The sequence below is a fragment of the Pteronotus mesoamericanus genome, unplaced genomic scaffold (assembly GCF_021234165.1).
Source record: "Pteronotus mesoamericanus isolate MK-2021 breed Mesoamerican mustached bat unplaced genomic scaffold, CSHL_Meso_final contig_78, whole genome shotgun sequence".
Classification (NCBI taxonomy): Eukaryota; Metazoa; Chordata; class Mammalia; order Chiroptera; family Mormoopidae; genus Pteronotus; species Pteronotus mesoamericanus.
Window position 1 is genome coordinate 19583802 of NW_026555258.1, and position 22556 is coordinate 19606357.

The 22556-nt window shown below is 45.7% G+C and overlaps 1 protein-coding gene across 1 annotated transcript; it reads left to right on the forward strand.

The window, feature by feature from the left end:
* Positions 1–16936: 16936 nt before the first annotated feature.
* On the forward strand, positions 16937–21553 carry CUNH9orf152 (chromosome unknown C9orf152 homolog). The gene is made up of 2 exons (XM_054584930.1): positions 16937–17129; positions 21027–21553. Exons 1-2 carry the CDS (start codon positions 16937–16939, stop codon positions 21551–21553), a joined length of 720 nt encoding a protein of 239 aa, XP_054440905.1.
* Positions 21554–22556: the final 1003 nt, after the last annotated feature.

Sequence of the window (22556 nt, forward strand, 5' to 3'; positions counted from 1 at the left end):
GGCTTAATATCCAAAATTTATAAAGAACTTATAAAACTCAACACCAAAAGAACAATCCCCCCCAAAAAACTAGGAAAAGGACCTGAATAGACACTTCGTCAGAGAGGACATACAGATGGCCAATAGACATATGAAAAGATGCTCAACATCACTAATCATCAGAGATATGTCAATTAAAACTACAATGAGATACCACCTCACAACAGTCAGAATGGCTGTCGTCAATAAGTGAACAAACAACAGGTGCTGGTGAGGATGTGGAGAAAGAGGGCCCTTGTACACTCTTGGAGAGAATGCAGACTGGTGCAGCCACTGTGGAAAGCAATGCAGAGTTATCTCAAGAAATAAAAAATGGATTTGCCTTTTGACCCAGCGATCCCACTTTTAGGAATATATCCAAAGAAACACAAAACACTTTTGGGAGTATATCCAAAGAAACCCAAAATGCTAATTCAAAGGAACATAAGCACCCCTATGTTCACTGCAGCATTATTTAGAATCACCAAGGTATGGAAGTGGCCCAAGTGTCCATCAGTAGATGAGCAGATAAAACAAGTAAAGGATACATGATGGAATACTGCTTGGCCATAAAAAAGAAGAAAATTTTACCCTTTGTGACAGCATGGATGGCCCTGGAGAACATTACACTAAGTGAAATAAACAATTCAGAGAAAGACAAATACTGTATTGTTTCACTCACATGTGGAATCTAGTAAACAAACTAAACTCACAAGCAAAATAGAGACAGACTCAGAGAGAATAGGAGGACAGCGTTGGGGGAGGGTATCCTTGGGGGAGGGATTGAGCAAAAAACAAAAAGGACTCACGGACACGGACAACAGCGTGACGGCTGCTGGGAGGAGGGGGTAATGGGGAATAAATGGTGATGGAAAAGTACAATAAAAAAGAAAAAAATGAATAGTAAATTACTAACTATAGTAATAAATCCCGTATAAAGCAGGCGAAACTATCAATAAAATGGTTGTTTGCTGGCAAAAAAAATAAATAAACAAATAAAGAACAAATGAAGCCTAAATTTAGAAGGAAGGCAATGAAGATGAGAGTAGAAATAGATGAAGTAGAGACTAAAAAGATAACAAAAATGATCAATGAAACCAAGAGCAAGTTCTTTGAAAAGATAAAATTGACAAACCTTTAGCTAGACTCACCAAGAGGAAAAGAAAGGACTCAAAATCAGAAATGAAAGAGGGTACATTAAAACTGATACCACAGAAATACAATTAGGATAACCTAAAAGAAATAGATAAATTTCTAGTGACATAAAACCTTCCAAGACTGAATCATGGAAAAAGAGAATATCTGAACAGACAGATTACTAGTCAGGAGATTGAATCAGTAATCAAAAATAAACAAAACAAATAAAAGTCCAGGACCAGATGGCTTCACTAGTGAATTCAACCAATTACTTAAAGAATCTTTCTCAAATCATAAGAAGTCATAAAAATAGTCACAGGAATATAAAGCATAGGGAATACAGTCAATAACACTATAATAACTATGTCTGGTGCCAGGTTGGTACTAGACTTATCCAGGTGATAACTACATAAATGCCTAATCACTATGTTACACACCTGAAATTAATACTGTATGTAAACTATAATTTTAAAAATAAATTTTTTATAAAAGGAATCCTTCTCAAACCAATCCTACCAATCCATCTCAAGCTCTTCCAAAAATAGAAGAGGAGGAAACACTTTCAAACTCATTTTACAAGGCCAGCATTATCCTGATACCAAAAACAGATAAGGATGTTACAAGAAAATTACAGGCCAATATCCCTGATGTACATAGATGTAAAAATCCTCAACAAAATATTAGTAATTTAATAATTCATTTAAAAGATCATACACCATGATCAAGTGAGATTTATTCCAGGGACGCAAGGATGATTCAACACCTGCAAATCAATCAAGGTGATCCACTACATTAACAATATGAAGGATGAAAATTACATGATCATCTCAATAGATGCAGAAAAACCTTGACAAAATTCAACATCAAGTTATGATTAAAAAAAAAAACAGAGTGGATATAGAGATAACACACCTCAATATAATAAAGGCCATTATGACAAACCCATAGGTAACATCATAGTCAACAGTGAAAAGCTGAAAGCTTTTTCTCTAAGAAAACAAAATCAATACACAGAAATCTGTTGAGTTTCTATACCCTAATAACAAACTACCAAGAAGATAAATTAAGTAAACAATCCCATTTACAGTTGTACCAAAAAGAATAAAATACCTAGGAACAAATTTAGCCAAGATGGTGAAAGACGTGTACACTGAAAACTGTAAGATATTGATGGGAGAAATTAAAGAAGACATTAAAAAAGTGGAAAGATATTCAGTGCTCACAGACTGGAAAAATCAATCTTTTAAAATTGTTCATACTACTCAAAGCAAACTATAGATTCAGCGCAATCCCTATTAAAATTCCAATGGTATTTTTTCACAGTAATAGAACAAACAATGTATGGAGAACAGAAGACCCCAAACGGTCAAAGCAATCTTAAGAAAGAAGACCAAAACTGGAGGCATCACGCTCTCTGATTTCAAACTATATTACAAAGCTTTAGTAATCAAACAGTATGGTACTGGCATTAAAAACAGACACATAGATCAATAGAAGAGAATAGAGGCCCAGAAATAAACCCACACGTAAAGATGTATGCAGATTTGGGGATAGGAAAATGGAATTTCCATCTGATGGTTTCTATATTCCAAGATTAAAATGGGAGAAAAGCAAGTAGGCAATTTTAAGGAAAAGATACAGTGAAACAGTAATCCTCAAAATGTGGAAGCAGAGTGGTTTCTGGGCAGGGTTGAACGCCCAATGAGAAGTGTGTTAGGACTGCAAAGGCCTGTTCCATGCTTCTTGGGCCACATTCAGCTGCTTCAGTGCAAGCAGTTAACGGTGTGGAGTCAGACTGCAGGCAGGGCTGGCTCTCAGCAGGCAAGTCCAGTGGAGGGAGGATGCAAAAGAGTCAAGAGCATTTTCCGAAGATTGCGTATATGGATACAGCAGAGAATGAAGGCTGGGTAGGCAGAGAAGCAAAGCCAGCAGGAAAAGGCTGGCAGAGAAAGGAGAGTGACGGACTCCAGGGATCAGAGATCTCAGCAAGGTCAGAGAAAGGTGGCAGTGGGAGTGACTGGGCAAGACCAGAGATGGTGGGCAGAGTGGGATTTAAAAACAGATTTTAGAGGTAATGCAGTTTCCTGGGAAGACAAGGATTCAGGTTACCTTAAAAAGGCGGTGAGGTGGGGTAGAGAAAGACGGTCGTAACGCAGCAGGTCAGGGATCTGAGACCAGGGGCTAGAGGGGTCGCCGAGAAAGAAAATGGGAATGGGGATGGAGAGAGTCTTTGATGTGAACCATCTTCAGCAATTAAGGGGTTTGGAAGCAGATGGTTTCAGTAAGGAGGGTAAGAAGTTGGAATAAGGGTATAAGTGAATTTCAAAAGGGTAGGAAATTCTGCAGGAAGGAGAAGTGGTTTGTAAGGGGCATGGGAGGTCTAGCAAAAACCCAGTCACCTCCTGGCTCTGGGGTATGTGGAATATAAAAGGTAGCAGGGATGGGGGGACCCCTTTGGAGACTGCTGTTAAGGAAGGATGGGGAGGTTCCTAGAAGACACTGAAGATACAGAGAGGACTCCTGATGTAGATTCTAACAGATACCATGGATGGGACTGGGAGGGAGGGAGAAAAGAGGGGGCATAGTTTGGTCAGATTCAGGGTTTGGCTCTCAATTTTGGCAGCACGTTGGAATCAGAGATTTTAATTTAAAAAAGTGATGTTAGCATTTCCTAGCATCGCTTTCAACTGGTCCTGGGTGTTGCCTGGCTTCCAGATGATTCGCTACGTAACCCCGATTGAGAACCACGGATCCGGGGGATGACAGCCTGGCCACGGCTGCTGGGTGACCGGCCGAAGCCTGGCCCCCTGGCAGCGACCGTGGCCAGCAGGGGCTGGGCGTGACAGCAGTCATTGCGACAGCCTCTTAGAATGGGGCCAGGAAACGTATAAATTGGTGCAGAAGACAGTTAACACTTTTTTTTTCACTTTAGCATTTGAGGAGATGAACAGAAGTGCCACGACCTTTTCTCTTCCCATTCACGTAACTTTTATAGCTCTTTCCTGCCAATCGCCGCCGAACAAACCTGCAAGTTGCTAAGCTTAGTTGCTTTACTAGGGACCAAGTGTTTAGAGTAGATGCTTCAAAACTTGAGGAATACATTGTTAGCTATTTAAAATACTAACTATGTTAGCGTTCATGCAAGACTCTACTTTATAAAAATCTCAGCAACTGAACAGTATCATTGAATGTCACATAGGAATCTGTTGTCCCCAAAGTAGATGACTTGTAAGTCTAGAAATAAGGGTGAGCTTTTTTTACTTGTTACCAAATTTGTAATAATGAAGGTGAATACAGGACTTACAACTCCATGAACTATAAAATAACTAGAGTTATGGAAAAGTAAATATATTTGTATATTATATATATATTAAATATATATATATTACATAGATATACTACATAGTATATAACACACTGCTTTAGAGTTAGTCATGGTCTAGCAGAGGAGAAAGATCCAAAATAAGTAAACCTGACTTGATCAAGTCTTTAAATTCCCTGGAAAGGAAAGAGGAATTATTCCGCCCAGGAATTCAGAGTCCCCTTTGCAAAGGTGAAGGTGTTTGAGCAAAGTCTAAAGGAAAGAAGGAGCAACTGGGGGGTCCGGAAGTGGGCTTAGTAGCATAGCCGTGTCTCTGGAGGAAGCAGGGAAAGCAACAGCTAGAGCCTGGAGCCTGGCAACAGAGGAAGCTGCAAGCAAAGGCTGAGACCCCACAGGCCTTCAAGATGATGTTCCCCCTAGATCCCTGCTCTGCAATGTTTCATGGCATTGTACACAAAGGAAATATTTGAGCAGCGCACTGGGTTCAAGTGGGAAGGATTTGGGGACCTCCATATGTGGTTTAGTATTTCACTAACATTTTTACTTTAAATTATTTTAATACAAAAACCAAATGAACCATTAGGGAAGAAATGACAGAATTTGTATAAAATCTTCACGAAAAAAATCCTAATGTTTTAATGTGAAACGTTAAGTTTGTTTCCATGAACATAACTTCTTTGAAAAGTTTACTTGTGAAGCACAGAAGAATGTATTAATATAAAACACATGTGCAAATAAGTATACGTGGGATAATGATAAATGTATTCTTCTGTGATCTGCTTCTCTCTCGTCTTCCTGCTTGTGAATGTCATCCATGTCACTGTGCACAGGTGCGGGTCATTTGTTTTCCTGACTGTATAGTATTCCATTATGTGGCTACCCCATACTATGTTCCTTCCATTGTTATTAAACAAGGGTTAGCTTCTTGTTTATTCACAAACAATGTTGCTTTGAACACTGTGCTGTGAAAGGGATTCTCTCAGGTAGATGCCTGGAGTGAAATCACTGCATCATAGAGTCATGCTTCCCAAGCATTAAGCGTTCATGAAATCACCTGGAGATCTTGTTAAAATGCCAAAGCTGATTCAGGTCTGAGGTCCTGCAGTTGGAAGCTCCCCAGTGATGCCAATGCTGCTGGTCACATTAAATAGGGTATAAATTTTCTCCGTCTTATTAAGAAATGCCAGTTTTACCAGGTACTTATAAGAGTCCCTGTTACTCCACAAACTCATCAATACTGAATTATCAGACTTTTAAATGTTAATGAAATAAAGTTCAATTGAGTGGATGTATAACCATATTTTCTTTTGCATTTCTGTGATCGCTAATGATGTTGGGCATTTTTATATGATTTTGGCCACTCAGACTTCTCTTTTGGAAAAAAGCACCTGTTCAAGTCTTTTCCTCTCTTTTTTCTATTAACTGTTCTTTCTTTTCTTATTGATTTTTCAGCATTCTTTATCCATACTGGACACTAGCTCTTTGTTGATTTTACATTGCAGACATTTTCTCGTTTGTGGCCTATCTTTTTCACCCACACTGTGCAGATCTGGGGTGAACAGAAGTTCACAATTTTGATATCACTGAAACCTTGGAAGTCAGGTAGGTAAGTTGCCTTTAGCACCTGGGAACTTGATGGGTCATCTACACACAGCAATTCTTAATGAAGTCTTTTAAACTTTTCTCTTCGTATTATAGCTAGCAACCATCAATATTAACTGACACTTTAATGCCACAAGTAAGTGATAAACCTATAAGCAACTTAATCACGAGAACTGAAATGATATATATATATATTTTTAAATTCTTCCTTTTCTTTCATTGCCCAAAACAGTGTTAAAATGTATTGTAATGATGCCAGTCGATTTCAAATCCAGTTTCATGCCTTCATATCAAATCTTTTAAAATGATAAAATGCATGTAGTTTTCAGAATACACATGCACTTTTGGAGAGTCACCCTGTGCCACGCAGAGGGCACACCAGTGAAAGGCAGACAACTGTGGCAGCCGGTCCTTCCGCCCACCCCAGCCCACATCACCCCCTTCCCGAACGAGCTGTACCTTGGTGTTGAGCTTCCTGGGCCCCTGGGCCCCATCCTTCTTCTGCATGTCGATGGGGCACCCTGTCTGCAGCGGGCACCGGAGAGCACAAGGTCCCAGAGGCGAGAGGAGAGCAAACACCACTCGTCCAAGGAGCTGTGGGCGAGGCTACTGAGAGTGAGCCACGGGCCCAGGAGCGGGCTGATGACAGGGAACAGATGGTCTGTACTGCACCTGCCGTCCGCTTGCCTTCCCAGGTATACAGGCTGGGAAGCTCTGCTCTAGGAAAGAAGGAATCTTAGAATGCCTTACGGCAGGGTAAGAAAGACCAAGGGGGGTAGTGGGTGCATTAAAACAGTCACCCACCCTGGGTGCACAGTCAAATCCACTGGGTGTGCTTTAACATTACATGGGTAGCCAGAGCCCCGCTCCCAGACGGGTCTGATTTACTTGGCTGAGGGTGAGGCACAGGCAGCAGTAAATATTTACGAGTTCTCCAGGTGATTCCAATGTAAGGCTGGTGATGAGAATCACTGCATTAGCACGCCCCAGGGCTGGATGTCGGTGGGGAGTCTGCAGTGAGAGCCTGCAGGACCTGAACTGTCACTGAGGAATTGAAGAGGAGGTGCCGGTTAGAGCAGTATTTCTTAGGGTGGTCCTGAAAACAGCCAACAAATGCAGATTCCTGGGCCTCGTGATCATTAGGATTTCTAGAGGTGGGACCCAGTGACGTGCATTTTAAATAAGTTCTCTCTAGGTGATCCTTGGAACACTGTTTGAGAAGCGAGAGGTATTTTGGAGGCAGGACCTGCAGGCTTTGATCATTACCTACAGGTATTCACATAAAGATTTTTTAAAAATGACTTTAGGAATTCACCAGAGTGAATACCCCAAAAGAAATACTGCGTATATTCGCCAAAAGAGGTGCATCAGAAAGAGCCTTGGTAATACCAGTAAAGAGCATACTGAGCCACCTTCAGAGAATTCACACAGGACTACCCATGCAAGCCTCGGTTTTGAGCTTGCTTGTTTCTGGGCAATTTATAACTAGTACAGCTGCCAAGTAACTGGGTTGCTGCTGATGCGGGGAGATTATGTGAGAAGGCAGGGCGGAATTCCTGGGAGAAGCAATAGGTAAGAGAAAAAATGTGTCAAATCTTCCCACCCTGGAGGCAACTGATTTTTGAATGACCAAGTATCCTTTTTAGTCATCCAGAGACTCCTTCTGGCCTCTCTCTGCCTTTTAATTCTCAGTTCTGAGGTACTACTCACCTAGTGTAGTGTTGGCAACAGTTCTTTGTGGCAGCCCAGGAACCATTTTGCAGTATCGCAGAATTCACCACACTCTTGAATTTTCATATAAACATCTGGGCCTAGATGTCGCGAGTAAGATGTGATACTATTGTAATTGGCAAGTAGATGGACATTGGATATTAGAAATGGGTGGTTTTATTTCCTATAAAAATGTTTAATAACATTTGTTTACACAATACAATAGACAAATGTATTTGAAAAAATAAGTAATTTTTTAAAAAAGAAAAATGCTTAATAAGATTTAATTATTGAAATATCTTTGTTTTTGTCTCTATTTTTGAAGCAATTTTGAATATTTAAAGAGAAAAATCATTTTGAAAACATGAGACATTCTGATCTTTTATTTTCTAACTTCTAGTTTACATTTTAGGTTAAAATATTTTCAAATTTTGAATATCTGGAAACAACTACACATCATTTTTTAACCCTTTGGATCACTGAAATGAATACAAGTCAAGATCATAAGAGAAATAGATAATGATGACTGAGGAGAAGAAAAACTGAAAGCCATGAATAGGAAAATTTCCAAATAAGAAGGCTGTTTAAATTTTTAAAAGCCAGAAACAATGATAATTAAGACTTTATTGAGCATGATCCCTGTGAAGAGAGACTCTAACCCATTCGGTAGCGTGAGATTATTTCCAACAAAACACAAATGTGCTTCTGATTAATGGTGTGGACCAATAACGGGCTATGTAATAAACCTGACAAGCTATGGGGTGGGGGAAGGGAGGACCCATGGCCGACCTGACAAGCTCAGTGACCGAGAGTAACCACACAGGATGGTCTGATCATAAATTCCTAACTGGCCAGATCATGTGGGGAGTCACGCCGGCAAATTCCTTAGCAAAGGTCAGTCTTTGCCTTAAGTGAGCCCTGGCCAGAATTCCTATGCATCTAGGATAACATACCTTTGAAACAACAGAGTAATTTTCTTTCCTAAATCCCTCAGAGGCCCAACTGCAGGCATCAGAGCACGAGACCACGGAAGCCCCTATTGTTACCTTGTTCTCCACATACCATCTCAGCGTGCTGCAAATGTTAATTATTAACTGTCCCGTACCCACCAGTGTAAAGTGGCATGTATTTCTCCTTTTGCCTTTTATCCAGTCCTAGAGATCTTCCCACTTGGCTTTCTTCTGCCTCCTTAACCTACCCCTACAGGATTTCCCATAACCCTCCTTGCGTCTCCGTCTCCTCTTCTGATTCTAATGTATAATATAAGCTGCAAAACTGCCATTTCTGGGAGCATTTTCTCAATTTGTTGAGCTCTTGCTTCCAGGCACATTCTCAAAATTTGACTCAAACTCTTACAAAACTTTCTCTAGCCTTAGGCATTCTTTCGTCGACAGTGGTAATTGTTTTCCATTGGTTAAACATGGGATAAAATACAATATTGCATTTAACACTGTCTGTCAAAATATATTAAGCATGTCTTTCTTTTTATTGTGATGTTTTAACATCTGGGACCTTACTGACCCTGGAGGGGTTACACCCACCCCAACCCCAAAATAGCTCACTAGGCTATCAGAAAGGGTCAAACTAAATGTGACAACTCAACAGGGAAATTATGCCAAACTGAACAACTCTCACCTGGCTAGTCCATGTTGGGTGATTCCTGTGAGCCCAGGGGTCACGAGCAAAACCTGCTCGGCTCCAAAAGTTCTTTTCCAAAAGACATAGATGCGGTGGAGATCTTTAATCGAAAGAGAAGCGGAGAATTGTGGGACTTTCTGTAAATTTCCCTGGGACTCAGTGCTCATACCTAGATCTGTGCACTAATGGCCATGCTATCTGATGCCCACAGTATAGGGGGACAACAGGGCAGAGGCTGGCACCTTGGATGACAACAGTCTAAGCAGACACTCCTAGCCAGGGTAACAAGAAAGGCAACATCTTCGGGTCAGACAGCTGTAGGTAAGTCAGCCGAAAGTCTGTGAAATTAGGTCCTCTGTTCTTCCCTGAATCTGTGGAACAAGTCCAGAGTTCAGGTCGCAATGCACAGGGCCAGGTCACACCTGCATTAAGGTAGGTCAGAGAACACGGAGCAGGGGAATCTGGGAAGACAGAGACTTCACATGGATCCCTTCTTCCACCCTCCCCACCCCCCCACTACCATTCTCTTATAAGTGCATGTCTGTAAACAGACCTGCCAGGAGTGTGAACAGAAGACAGTCTTCCCCAACTAGGAAGCTTGACAAGCAACCACAGAAATAGTTCCCTGTTTCTTGGTCTTGGCTGCACCGTGGCAAGTACCAGGCCCCTCCTTCTATGATTTGGATGCCATTGATGTGGGACAAAGGTCCAGCATAAGTAACATTACAAAGTTACTCAAGTGCTTCTGAAGGAGCAGTCAGGATTGAGAATCCCTGAATGAGTTTACACATGCAGGAACACAGTCCGCTGACTTTGGCTAAAACAGAAAAGAATCCCCAAGATTGTGGACTGAAATGTGGGAAGACCTTTCAACCCATGATCAGATTCCAAATGAGTTGACTAAAGGAAACCTTAAAGACAATGGAGCTAGGACCAGATTGTTCCTAGATGTTAACTGATTTTGAAAGCCCCGTACAAAACCTTGTCTGATAACCTGATTAAAGTTGTTTAACCTAGTTATTTTTAAAAGAGGGTTTTGCAATAACTCGCAAAAAGAGGGAGAAACCCACAGTTTCTCATCTAATCTCATATCTCCATTTAAGTTCAGACTTCAGTGCCACAGATACGGGTTGTGGAGTAGTAGAAAGTCTCATCCCACAAGGTCTGATGGCAGAAAGAAGTGGGTGTAAATTCTGGACTGCCAATTATTAGCTGTGGGATCTTGGGTAGGTAACTCAACCTCTCTGAGCCCCTAAAAAGGGCAAATAATACCTGTTTCTCAGGAGGCTTGCAAGTATGAAATGGGACAGCATATTCAAAGCATCTTTGCTAGGCTCTTTGGCAATGGAACGACCTGGGGTTACAGTAAAGATGTTGAGCGAAGGTAGGAAAAGGGCAATGGTCACAAGTCCCGTGCAGACTTTTCTGGGGCTACTGCCACATCTTTGGGTTAGGAGGTAGCCCTGGCTGGTCAGTGGCAGGCATTCTTCCCTCTGAGGGTCCTCCACCTTGGTTCAAATATAATACTTTCCATGTCTTTGACTGTGGATTCATTGGTTCTATATTGTTCCATATTAAAGGCTGATTACCTGGGCCTATCACTGTCCTGTTCGAGGAGCTCTGTGTACTCGTGTTTCCACCCCTGGCCACTTCACTGGCCTCTGACTAGTCATCAATGGTGCCTGGGGAGGGTGGTGAGGTCGCGTGGCACCAAGCGTGCATACAGAAGCCCTCCGACCGAAGTTATGGGCACGTGGGGCCCTAGAGCAGGCAAGAGTCTTGCATGGTCTATCTGGTGCCGTGCTGGGTATCCCAAAGAACAGGAGCCCAGAAACAGCGGCTGAAACATTCAAAACACTCAACCGTTCTCAGTTGTTTGTGTGGCTATGATTCAGAGTGCCCACTAGAGGGCAGAAAACTTTAAGATGATGGATTTTTTTTTTTTTAACTGGGTAATAAACTGGATAAGTTATGATTATCAGAATAATAAATAATCATAGATAACTTTCCTGGCATACTTTCTAAGAGCGAGGGCATCCTCTTAAATACTTTATGTGCATTATTTAAGTTATTATGGTATTCTCTTCATCTAGTTCATGTCATAAATTATAATAATGCAATTATTAGTTGACTTGTTTTCTTCATTTTTAAATGTGATTAAACCAAATTTATTTATATTTGACCAGGAAATTTATTATTAGAAAATTTATTGTGCCAATATCTTTTGCTTATGTTGTTAATTAATTTTATTAGTTAACTTGTTTTTCTTTTCTCTCCCCACACTGGACTGGAAGTTCTATGAGAATAATGTCGTTTGATTTACTATTCTATACTGATTAGTGAGTCTGGATCATTCTAGTAGCTGAATAAGCTCTTATTTAATGAATAAATGTTGCATGAATTGAATCTTGGCCTCAAAATTAAAATGTGCAGGCTGTTGTTATTATAGTACATTGTGTTTTGTTATTAGTAAAATTGTTTTAAAACTTGTGATATCTCTTTTTAGGTATTTGAGATTAATTATTAAGTAGTTGTCTCATATTCTATCAATAGCTTTTATGTTTTATTTTGGGAGAAAAAATGTTCTTTTGTAGACATTTTAGTTTTGACAGCTGACTCCAGGGCAGAGTTCTCAGCATGTCCACAGAAAAGGCAAAGCATGAGGGGTGGAAATCTGTTAATACCATCCAGGAAGTCTTGCAGTTCTAACAGCATACAAAATCCACAGGACTCAGCAATTCTGCTCCGAGGTAGAATACCCCAAAGAACTGAAAACAGGTATTCAGACAGAAACCTGGACGTGAATGCACAGAGCAGCACTAGTCACAAGAATGCTATTCACACTCGCCCAAATATCTGGCAACAGATGAATGGATAAACAAGACATTTTCATACAATGGAATGTTGTTCAACCATCAAAAGGGATGAAGTCCTGATCTAGGCTACCACACAGATGAACGGTGAAAACACCATGCTGAGTGAAAGAAGTCAGACATAAAATGTCCCATACTGTCTGCTTCGTTTATAGGAAGGGGCAAGTCCATAGGAACAGAAAGCAGATTAGTGAACTGGGGACAGAGGAGACAAGGAAAAACTAAAGATCGAGGCAACTTAAGCTTCCACTGGAGTACCCGGTGGAAAGAACTTGAAATGAAAGTCCTCTGCCAGGACAGGATTCACCACGGTCCCATTCCCGCTGTATACAGAGCACGGCTGGCCTTCGGCTCTCAAACCATTCCCTAGGGCTGCCTTCTTCAAGCCTCTGACTCCCCACTCGCCAACGGCTGGTCCTTGGTCACAGTGCCTCCGGTGGGGTCATTCTCTCTGGAGTAGCCCCCTAGTGAGAAGTAACACCTGACTACCCAGGTCTCATAGAATAGCTGGATCTTCTGGACAGCAGCGAACCCGGATCCTCTAGGTCTAATTTCCTTTACTCGAAGCTCCCATGAGAGTTGCAGGACCTGTTAACAAACCTGTTAGATTAAGCACAGGCTTCTCTCTCAACCACAGACTTTGATTATTGGGTTCAGTACGGTTTAAACACACATGGGCAAACATTTCCTCAAATAACAGAGCATCCCATCCCTACTCATATTTCTTGGACATTGAGCAAACTTAAATCTCATTTCTTGCTCCCCCATTTAAAAAAAAAGATTTTATTTATTTTTAGAGAGGGAGAGGGAGAGAGAAAGTAAGAGAGAACAGCATCGATATGAGAGAGAAACACCAATCGCTTGATTCTTGTACACTCTCCAACTGGGAACTGAACCTGCAACCCAGGCATGGGCCCTGACTGAGAATCGAACTGGTGACCTTATGGCTTGCGAGACGACACCCAACCATCTGAGCCACACCAGTCAGGCTAAAGGACACCTGGCAGCACTCATCCTTTTCCAGGAAGGGCTCCAAACTCAATCATATGTGTCTTTCATTTCTGAAGACCCCCTGAGATGGGATACAGTTGCCATATTTCCTTACACTATTATTGTTAAATCGTAAGGGAAGGGGAGGTTATACAATAAATGATTCTGTGACAATTGGGCAATTATTCAGAAGAGAAAATAGCTACATCCGTGCCTTATATCTAACATTCTAACACTAAAATCAATTCCAAACGAGTTAAAGATTTGGGTGTTAAGATAGAGAAGAACCATCTGAAGTAAAGGAAGGTACTTCAGCTTCAAAAAAGCATACAACTAGCACTTAATAGCTCTTTCTTCCTGAAATATCCATGAAGATGCACACAGAAAAAAACGACTATGAACACCAAAAGGTAAAGCCTGACAACGTCATGACAAAACACAATAGAAATCAAGTTCAATTTTATGGCAGGTGCAGCTGGACCAGCACAGAGGTGCCACTCTTGGCTTCTCTGCTTGTGTGAGAGAGACCCCCTATTAAAAAGGCATGAAGCAGCTTGGGCCATCTTCCACCGTTTGTGCCTTAACCAGAGGTCTGGGCACTCATAAGGCAGGCAGACGGTTCTCTAGAGCAGTGGAGAACTTTAGAAATATGTCATGCTAAAGACACTACCCCAGGTTAATTAAATCAGACTATTTAGGGGAGGCACTGAAGCACTGGTGTTTCTTTAAAAACTCCCAAGGTGGTTTCAATGTGTAGCCAGGGTGATAAATAGTCTTCTGCATATATTTCTCAGGTGCTATTCTACAGGGTGGGGACAAGGATCAGGAGATTCTGTCTCCCCCGTTTTGGCCACCCTGCATCATTGTGACATTTCTTCCCTTCCTTGCAGTTTGTAATTTCCCTCTTTAAGGTTTCTTCTCCTACCACTTTGGTTTCTTTTTCAGTTTTCAACATTACCTTCTTACCTCTGCCTACCCCTTAAATATTGGTGTTTCCAGAGCTTGCTATCTTGAAATATCCTCCTAAATTGGAACTTTCATTCAATTCTAAAATATCAGCCGCCACATATGGGCTGCAGGCTTCCATTCTTATGATGTAGGATGAGCATGTGCACCTCCATGACCCTGTTCAGGGAGTGCATACCCACCCCACGGATGCAACCATACCCATCCCATGCCAGGAAAACTGAGGTCTTAATCAGGTGGGGAAAAGACAGTGAGACCTTTTTAAAAAATGAAACAGCACAGAAAGCATGTTAAGAATACCCTTGTAGAAATGCCACTAGCCTAGACCATTCATCCTTTCTTTGAACACGTAGAGCACAGAGATGGACCAGAGGCCAAGAGAAAGAAGTTAGACCTGGGACCAGAGAAGAGAAAGACCCTGGGAGAGCCCAGAGGAAGCCTCGCTTCTGCCCATCAAACATGGGCTGGAACAAGCTAACAGGGAGACTGAAAAGGGAAAAGAAAAAATTACGTGGACCATCTCTCCATTCCATATATGCCTAACAGTCTAATGATAAAACCTTCCCAGTAATGAGCGGTATCATTTTCACAACTGATGACACTTACATTTCTCCACCAGGAGCCCAACCCCTTCCTACGGACCCAGGGACCATGGGCACCGCAAACATAACGCATGAAACAAAGCCCTCCCCTTCTCCCCACAGCCACCCCCCACCCCACGTCTGCTCCTCGCCTGTGCCATCTCTGTGAATGGAGCGACCATTCCCCTGCCCGCTATGGGTGAAACTGTGTCCCCCCAAATTCATATGTTGAACTCCTAATCCCAGTGCCTCAGCATGGGACCCGACTTGGAGACAGTCACTGCAGGTATAATTCCTTGAATTAAGATGAGGTCGTTAGTGGGCCCTAATCCAATATGGCTGCTGTCCTTCCTTATGAAAACGGGAAATTTGGACACGGAGACATGCGCACAGGGAGAGCACCACGTGACTATAAAGGCAGCGATCAGGCCATGCCTCTACCAGCCAAGGAACAGCAAAGATTGCCCGCGATCCGCCAGAAGCTGGGTGGCAGTCATGGGACAGGTTCTCTCTGACGATCACCGGAAGGAACCAACCTTGCGAACCTTGTTCTCAGATTTCGAGCCTCCAGATCTGTGGGATAATATTTCTGTTGTTTAAGCTCCCGAATTTGTGGTACTTCATTTTGCAGCCCTAACAAACTAACACATCACCCAAAGAAGATGTGCCCTCCATCTCTGACCCTTGTCACAGCCAATGACCAAAACATCCATCCACATGCAACCCACATCCAATGACGAGCAGTTTCCAAGGACACACAAAGGACTAGCAATTTGTGGTGCTTTGTTTTGTTCTGCAGCCCTAGCAAAGTCACCCACTGCTCAGTGGAGATGTGCCCTCCATATTTGATGACTGGATCCCATCCAGTTAACGCCCAGAGTAAATTCAGTCTCTGCCCTGTTTCCGTTACCTCTGCAGGTGTGCTGGGTTTTGGGTAAGCCGTCATGGTAGCCTTATGTTAGGAGACGATAAAGAGGGACTTCGCTGTCCATGTAGAGCAAGGAGAGATCGGAGCTGGTGCAAAAGACAGATTGTCTAAGATTCAGAGGATGTACAGAGTTGAAGGGGTGCAGTTCTGGCAGCCAGATGGGGAGGGAGCCCCTAGCTGTGGGTAAGATAAACACCAACTCACTGCTTGGTCCACCGAGGCTGTATCAAATGTCAAAGAGGTGGGGCTGGCTAGAGGCCTGGGCTCCCGAGGGCTCCGTCCCCAAGGAAGAAGACAGAGTGGGGTTGGGCTATTTCCTGAGAGTGTGTTGGGGGTGAGTGGAGGTCTTGGGGACAACTTTGCTACCGGGTTTCCCTGGGATGCGGCTGCAGCGTGCACTCTCCCAAGGCACCAGCTGTGTGAGGCTGCAGAGAGTGTTTCTTTTCCAAATGCAAACTGAGCGTCCAGGTTCCAGTCGGAGAGGTGCGTGAGTCGAGCGGGCACGCGGCATTCCCGGCGGCAGCAGCTCCAGCTCGGCCGGCAGGTGGGAGACCTCACGCTGGCACTTAGAACTGGATTCTAAACTTCAGGATCAAACCGTGAAGGGCCCGGAATACGACGCCTCCTTGGGCCCCCAGAAGGACTCTGAGCAGCTGTGTTGCCTTTCTCTTTATCCCCCTGCCCCTCCCCTCGCCCCGTGCCCCTCAATCTCTCACCCCCATTCACCCGGTTCCCCTTCCTCCTCCTGCAGCCCCTGCCCGCCTCCCTCTCTTCTCCTCCATGAACCCCCATTCTCACCTCCCTCCTCCACTCTCTCCGTCGCTCTTCGCACACCGCTTCCTTTCCTGCTCCCCATTTCCCTCCTCCCCCGGACTATCCCCTCCCCTCACCCATTCCTCCTACCTTCCTCATTTCCCTCATTGGCCTTTCTCCCCAGCCCCACCCTCCCACCCCACATTTAGCTTCACTCCTCCCACCTTTTTGCTGGGCCCTGCATTTCCCTCCACTTTGCTTCTTTTTCGCTTAGCTTTCCCCTTGCCAGCACCTCCTTTTTCCTCCCGTGCATCTTTCCACCTTGCTCCTCACTTCCCTCCCCACACCCGTCAGCCCCACCACCTCCCACTCCTCCCCGCTCCGCCCCACCCAGTGTTTGCCTTTCTCCCGGATCCAGATGAAGGGGTTGCCCTGCCCCAGCCTGTGCCTGGCCCACTTCTGGCAGCTGGGGTCCTGCTTCATGGCTGACGGCTCCAGGACTCAGACGCTGGGGAAAGGGCCCCCACTCAGCATCCAGCTCCTGCGAGCCCAGTACGAAGGCTTGAGGCAGCAGCAGAGGGTCCAGGCCCACCTCGTGGTGCTCCCGAAAGGTAGGGCTGGGCAGGTGCTGGGAACAGCAGTGGAGGATGTGGGTGGACGGGGTGGCTGGGGGTCCGGAGCTGCGGGCTGCGCAGGGCCAGGGCTCTGCGGGCCCTCCTGGTGGGCAAGAGCAGGAACGCAGGCCCGCCGGAGCCGGAGCCAGAGCAGGGAGGCTGGCTCAGGGCAGCCCTGCTGGACTCAGTCCCCCTGCCTACTGAGCCAGGGGCCCCAACCAGGCGTGCGGCCAGCAGCCTGCTGCTCCCTGGCCTCTGCTCTTCTGTTCTGATCCTGCTGGACTGGTCTGCCAGGTGAGCCAGGCTGGGCCCCCTGCTAAGCCAGGTGGGGAGATGGAAGCTCTGCTTCCTGGCTGGGTGCAACCCAGGCACCTCCTGCAAACCCAAGAAACTGGCACAGGAGAGAGAAGACGTGGCATCCCCGAAGCCTGGGTGCTGGCCAGAGGAAGGGCAAGGCTCCGGGAACCTGCTCCTCACAGCCTCAGACAGCAGCCAGGGAGGTGGCATGAGACACAGAAGCCCCCTCTTTGAGGGGAGAAACATGTTCCCTTTGGGAACTCAGATTTCATTGCTGGAGCAAGTTAGGAACACAGAGGTCAGGAATCAAGCAATTGTCAAACCCCAGCCCTTCAACCTCTAACAGGGGAACAGGTCAAGGGAGGTAGGAAAGTCCCCTGAAATGTCGACGCTGTGCCTGGGAATTTCTATGGTTATTTGTACAGTTCAGCACTCATTGAGTAACCCATGCACAGTAGACCAGGCTGGAAAGGAATCAGGAGCCAGAGGGACCTCACCATCCTGGACAGGAAGTGCGCTGCCTTTTGGAGACAGAACTGCCACTTCTGAGATGAAGGCGACCATCTTCCATTACTCGGGCTGTTGCCAAGCAGTGGGATCCATTTGAACTAAACTGTCACAGCCAAATAACACTGCCCCCCATCTCTGCAGGCAGGCTTAAGCTGAAAGCTTCCTAAAACCCTATCTCATCCTCAAGGGTGTTCATTCATTCATTCATTCATTCAGCAAACATTTATTAAACCACTATCTAATGAAAGCACCATGCTTAACACACCTGCAATTCAGACTCATGAATCCAGGTACCAAAGACAACTCAAACTCAACATGTCCCATGGAATTCACCATCCCCTGCCCCTACCCCTCCCAGCTGGCCTTTCCTCGTGCGTTCTGTAACCCCGAGCTCCCTGCTCCAGGAAGAAATCAGGCTAAATTTACAAAAATAAGGTAAAAATGTTGCTAGGGAAACAAAAAAGGAATCGTGCCTGTATTTGCGCAGCAGGGTAGATGGCGGTGAGATAGGGCTTACAGAAGACAAAGACGTTGGGGAGGGAGAGAGAAATTTGCTTGTGAATATGCTGCATTTGAGACAGTTGTCTGTAGGACTTCCAACCCGCCTGGATCTCAGGGAAGTAACTGGGGCTGGAGACAGAGATTTGTAGTTGAAGCCGTGGGCATGGGTAAAACTGCAGCAGGTCAGTATACAAATCGCTAAGAGGCTAGGATGAAAATTAGAGTTCTGGAATAGTCCACCATTTAGAAACAAGCTGAGGCAGAGAAGCATGGAGAGACAAGAGAGGGCAGGCAAACTGATAGCAAGAGGAACATTATAGTCTTAAAAAGGAAGGAAACTCATTCACAGGCTGGGCCTTGGGTAACCATGGTTGGACTTTGAGAACATTATACTAAGTGAAATAAGCCAGTCACAAGAAGACAGATACTGTGTGATTCTGCTTATATGAGGTACCTGGAGCTGTCGAATGCACAGAGACAGAAAGTGGAGGAGTGGTTGCCAGGAGCAGGGAGGCGAGGGAAGCAGAGAGTTGTGGTTTCACGGGTCCGGAGTCCAGCTTGGGAAGATGAAACAAGTTCTGGAGATCAGCTGCATGGCAGTGTGAGTGTATTTAACGCTCCTGCGCTGTACCCTTAAGATCGTTAACATACTAAATCTTATGTGTGTTTTACCACAATTATTTTTTTTTCACACTAGGAAACAACAGGAGATATTCATGTCATGAAGCCAGGCATGTAGAGGAAATTTAGGAGGCAGTGACTCTGTCCCGTACACAGACACCCAGGAGGATACAGTGACCGTTGAGATCGGCTCCAACTAAAACTAGGTTCCAGTGTCTCAAGACATTGGGTTGTGTTTGGAAGGGCAGGTATTCTGGGAGCTGATTCATGGAAGGAAGCACCCTTGAATTAGCTTCCTTCATCCTGTCTTCGTATTATGGGATGGATCTAGATTCTAAACATTTTGTTCCAAGGAGCAACATCGCTGCCCTGATGCAACCAGCAGAAGGGCACCGCGGAAGCATGAGCTAGGGTCCGGGGAAGGCGCTGTGCCCGTGTGGCTGGCGTCTAAAAGGCACGTGATTTTGTCACATGCGGGTGGGGTGGGACTTGTCCCAGGGAAAAGGGACTGGGGGTGAGAACTCACGTCTGGGCTGGGTGGTTTATATGCACGTTTCAGCTGACATTCCTAACAGCTCTCTCAGGCAACCCCTCTTTTCAGACCTCCATTCCCTGTCCCTCCATCCAGCTGAAGAGAGAATCCAAGGAGGAGCTCAAAATGCCTCCTCCCCAACCCCTATCTTCCGGCGAACTGAGCCACGGGCGGGGAATTAAGGAAGCACCACGTCCCCCTCCTCCTCTTTCACAAATAAATACAGAGTATGTTGCATATCTGCAAAGGTTTCCATGCTTGTCACACTAAGAAAATAGCCGTGCAGGAAGGAAGCAGGAACAATCTTCTGTCTTCCCGCTGGAGCTAGTGTGTCCGGGACGGTGGTGACATGGCAGAGATGGCTGCTTCCGTCCCCTGTATCTCCTGGGTTCCCAGGACTGGAGCTCAGGGGCTTCCTCTGACTCTATTCCTCCAGCACCATCTCTCCACTGCTGCCATACACTTTGTCACCCACAGGAGGCCCTGCGGGTGACAAATGCCAGAAAGCTCAAGGGACCTTTGCTGACATTTCAGAGGGCCCTCCAGACTGGCCACAGGCCTACTTGCTATAAGAAAATGCCTTTCAGGCATTCATTCCCACAGCCCTCACGGCCACCCAGAGCTGACAGGAAATTATCATGTTTCGCAAGGTGGTAAGAATATGTCCCTGCAGAAGAGAGACTTTGGTTGGCAGCCTCGTCCTTCAGGGAAACGGTAGGCGCTGCAAATGTGTCCCAGAATGGAGGCTGTGGGAAGGAAGGATGAGGGCCAGCCCTCCCCCGTGTGTGGTCAGCCCGTTGTCAGAATCATACAACACACAGCCGTGCCCCATGGGTGAGCGTGTGAGCAGCCTGATGGGGCCACAGGTGTGCCTTCGTTCCTTGACACCCTTTCAGTCTGAGATGCTAGTTCCTTCGCTCTTCCTAGGAAGAGCAGTCAATGCAGTCCAAAACTGAGGTCTATTAATAAATCTGTTATGCCGGAGTTTTTCTCCATGCCATTGATCACCACCCGAAACTTTATTATATGCATGTGCTTATTGCTTCTCTACCCCACTAGAACACATTGTGCAGGTGTAGATTTTTTCTCCATGTTCCCGGCTGTATTTCCAGGACCTAGAATAAATAATGCCTGGCACATAATAAGTGCTCGATAAGTATTTGTTGTATGAATGAATGATTGATTGTGTGTGTGAGAGAGAGAGAGACAGAGACAGCCTGCATGGGTGCGAGTATGTGCATGAGCAAGGCTGGGAGGGAGTGCACCTGTGCGAGCACCTGTGCGTGGGGTCACGTGTGTGTCCGTGTATATGCGTGCACACACGCGCAGTGTACGGAGCCCCTGGCCTCTGACGTTTGGGGCATAGCCTCCTTTAATGAGAGCTGCCCACGTGCCTTCCCCTGGTGACCCTGCTTGTGCCTTTGCTTTCTCAGGAGAGAACACGCCTGCTCCCGCTGAACCCATGGTCAGTGCTGTTTGGATTAACAAGGAGAGGAGGCATTCACTGTTCCTGGACAAGGTGGACCCTGAGGCGGCGGGGATGGCGGAGGAGGCGGACAGAGGCTATCCGCAGGTCTTCAGGGCTCCGTGGCGCACGCACCTACAGATGCACTGCTCGGTCCAAACCTTCCACCAGGAGACCAGTCATCGTGTAAAACACAAGGGCGAGGTCACGGGGTCTGAGCAAAGGCTGCCTCGGGAAGGAGACCCAGGCTCGCTTGAAAACAAGCAGATGACTCAGCAAGAGACCACGATCCCAGAGGCAGTCATGCCTGAGTGTCCGGTGGGCGAAACCCCAACGCAGGCAGTGGGATCCAACGTAAACAACGGCATTCGGTGCCCTTCTTTCATGAAGAACCAGTGTGGGTCTGGAAAACCAGCTCACTATCCATTTCCCCAGAGGAAAACTCCCCGGATCTCCCAAGCTGCCCGGAACCTGGGCTTATATGGCCCAGCCTGAAGGTTTCCCTCTGCCAGGTGTCCACACCTTGAAGCCATCTGTGGTCTCATCAGAGAACCCAGAGGCAGAGCTGCAATGAGGGCCTCTAGTTGTGAGCAGAATTGGACTAACTCCATGGTAGGGATTGTGGGAAATGAACTTCACAGCGGGCACAGGGCCTTGTGCTTCAAAAGAAGAGAGGTTGCTCAGATCAGACTGCCCACAGCTCAGGATGAAAGAATGCTGTCTGCTCAACGCAGCCCCCTCCTGCTCCTGTGAGACGTTTCTCTGGAGCCTGGGAGGCCCAGCAGGACACCTGCTCCGTCCCTCCTACAGGAGAATTTTGACACATTAAACAGGGACCCTAGCCCCTGGGATGTCTTGGCAGTGCCCTGGAGGCAATGAATGTGGGCAATCTTGTTTCCACTACCTTCTGGTGATTTCTCTCACAGGTTCTGGAGAAGATGAGCTCTGAGAATTGCCTTCTTCTGGCTGCGCTGCCTGGAGGCCAGCTCAGTTACAAGTCACTGCTTTCACTGGCAGTGACCACCCCATTTCAGCTTGAGCTTCCCAAGGTATGGTCACCCTGGGTAAGGAGGGGCAGAACCATGCCCCCTACCACGCTGGGTGCTTAAGGGGCCTTTAGGAAGGGTTGGTCACCTCTCACTGAGGCTGCACACCACCGTGTCCTCACCGAGCCATGTCCCTCTGTCTTCCCCTCACTCCTTCCCTTGCTTGCCTTCCTTCCTTCTTTCCTTTGTTCTATTTTTCTACTCGTCTGTTGTCTCTTTCTCTCTTTCCCTCCCTCCCTCTCCCCTCCCTCTAAATTAAGTTCTTATTAACATTGCCCATCATTGAAGATCTGTAGCCATAGGAGTCTGAGCAGAAGGAGCCAAAGAAATGCCTCTGCTTGGAAAATTCCTGTTTCCCACACGCTGTTCCCTTTTCTGCCAAATTTGGATCACTCAGTTCCTTCCTGGGAGATTTTAAGCGTCGGAGAAAATGAAGCAGGTGTTACTTGGGT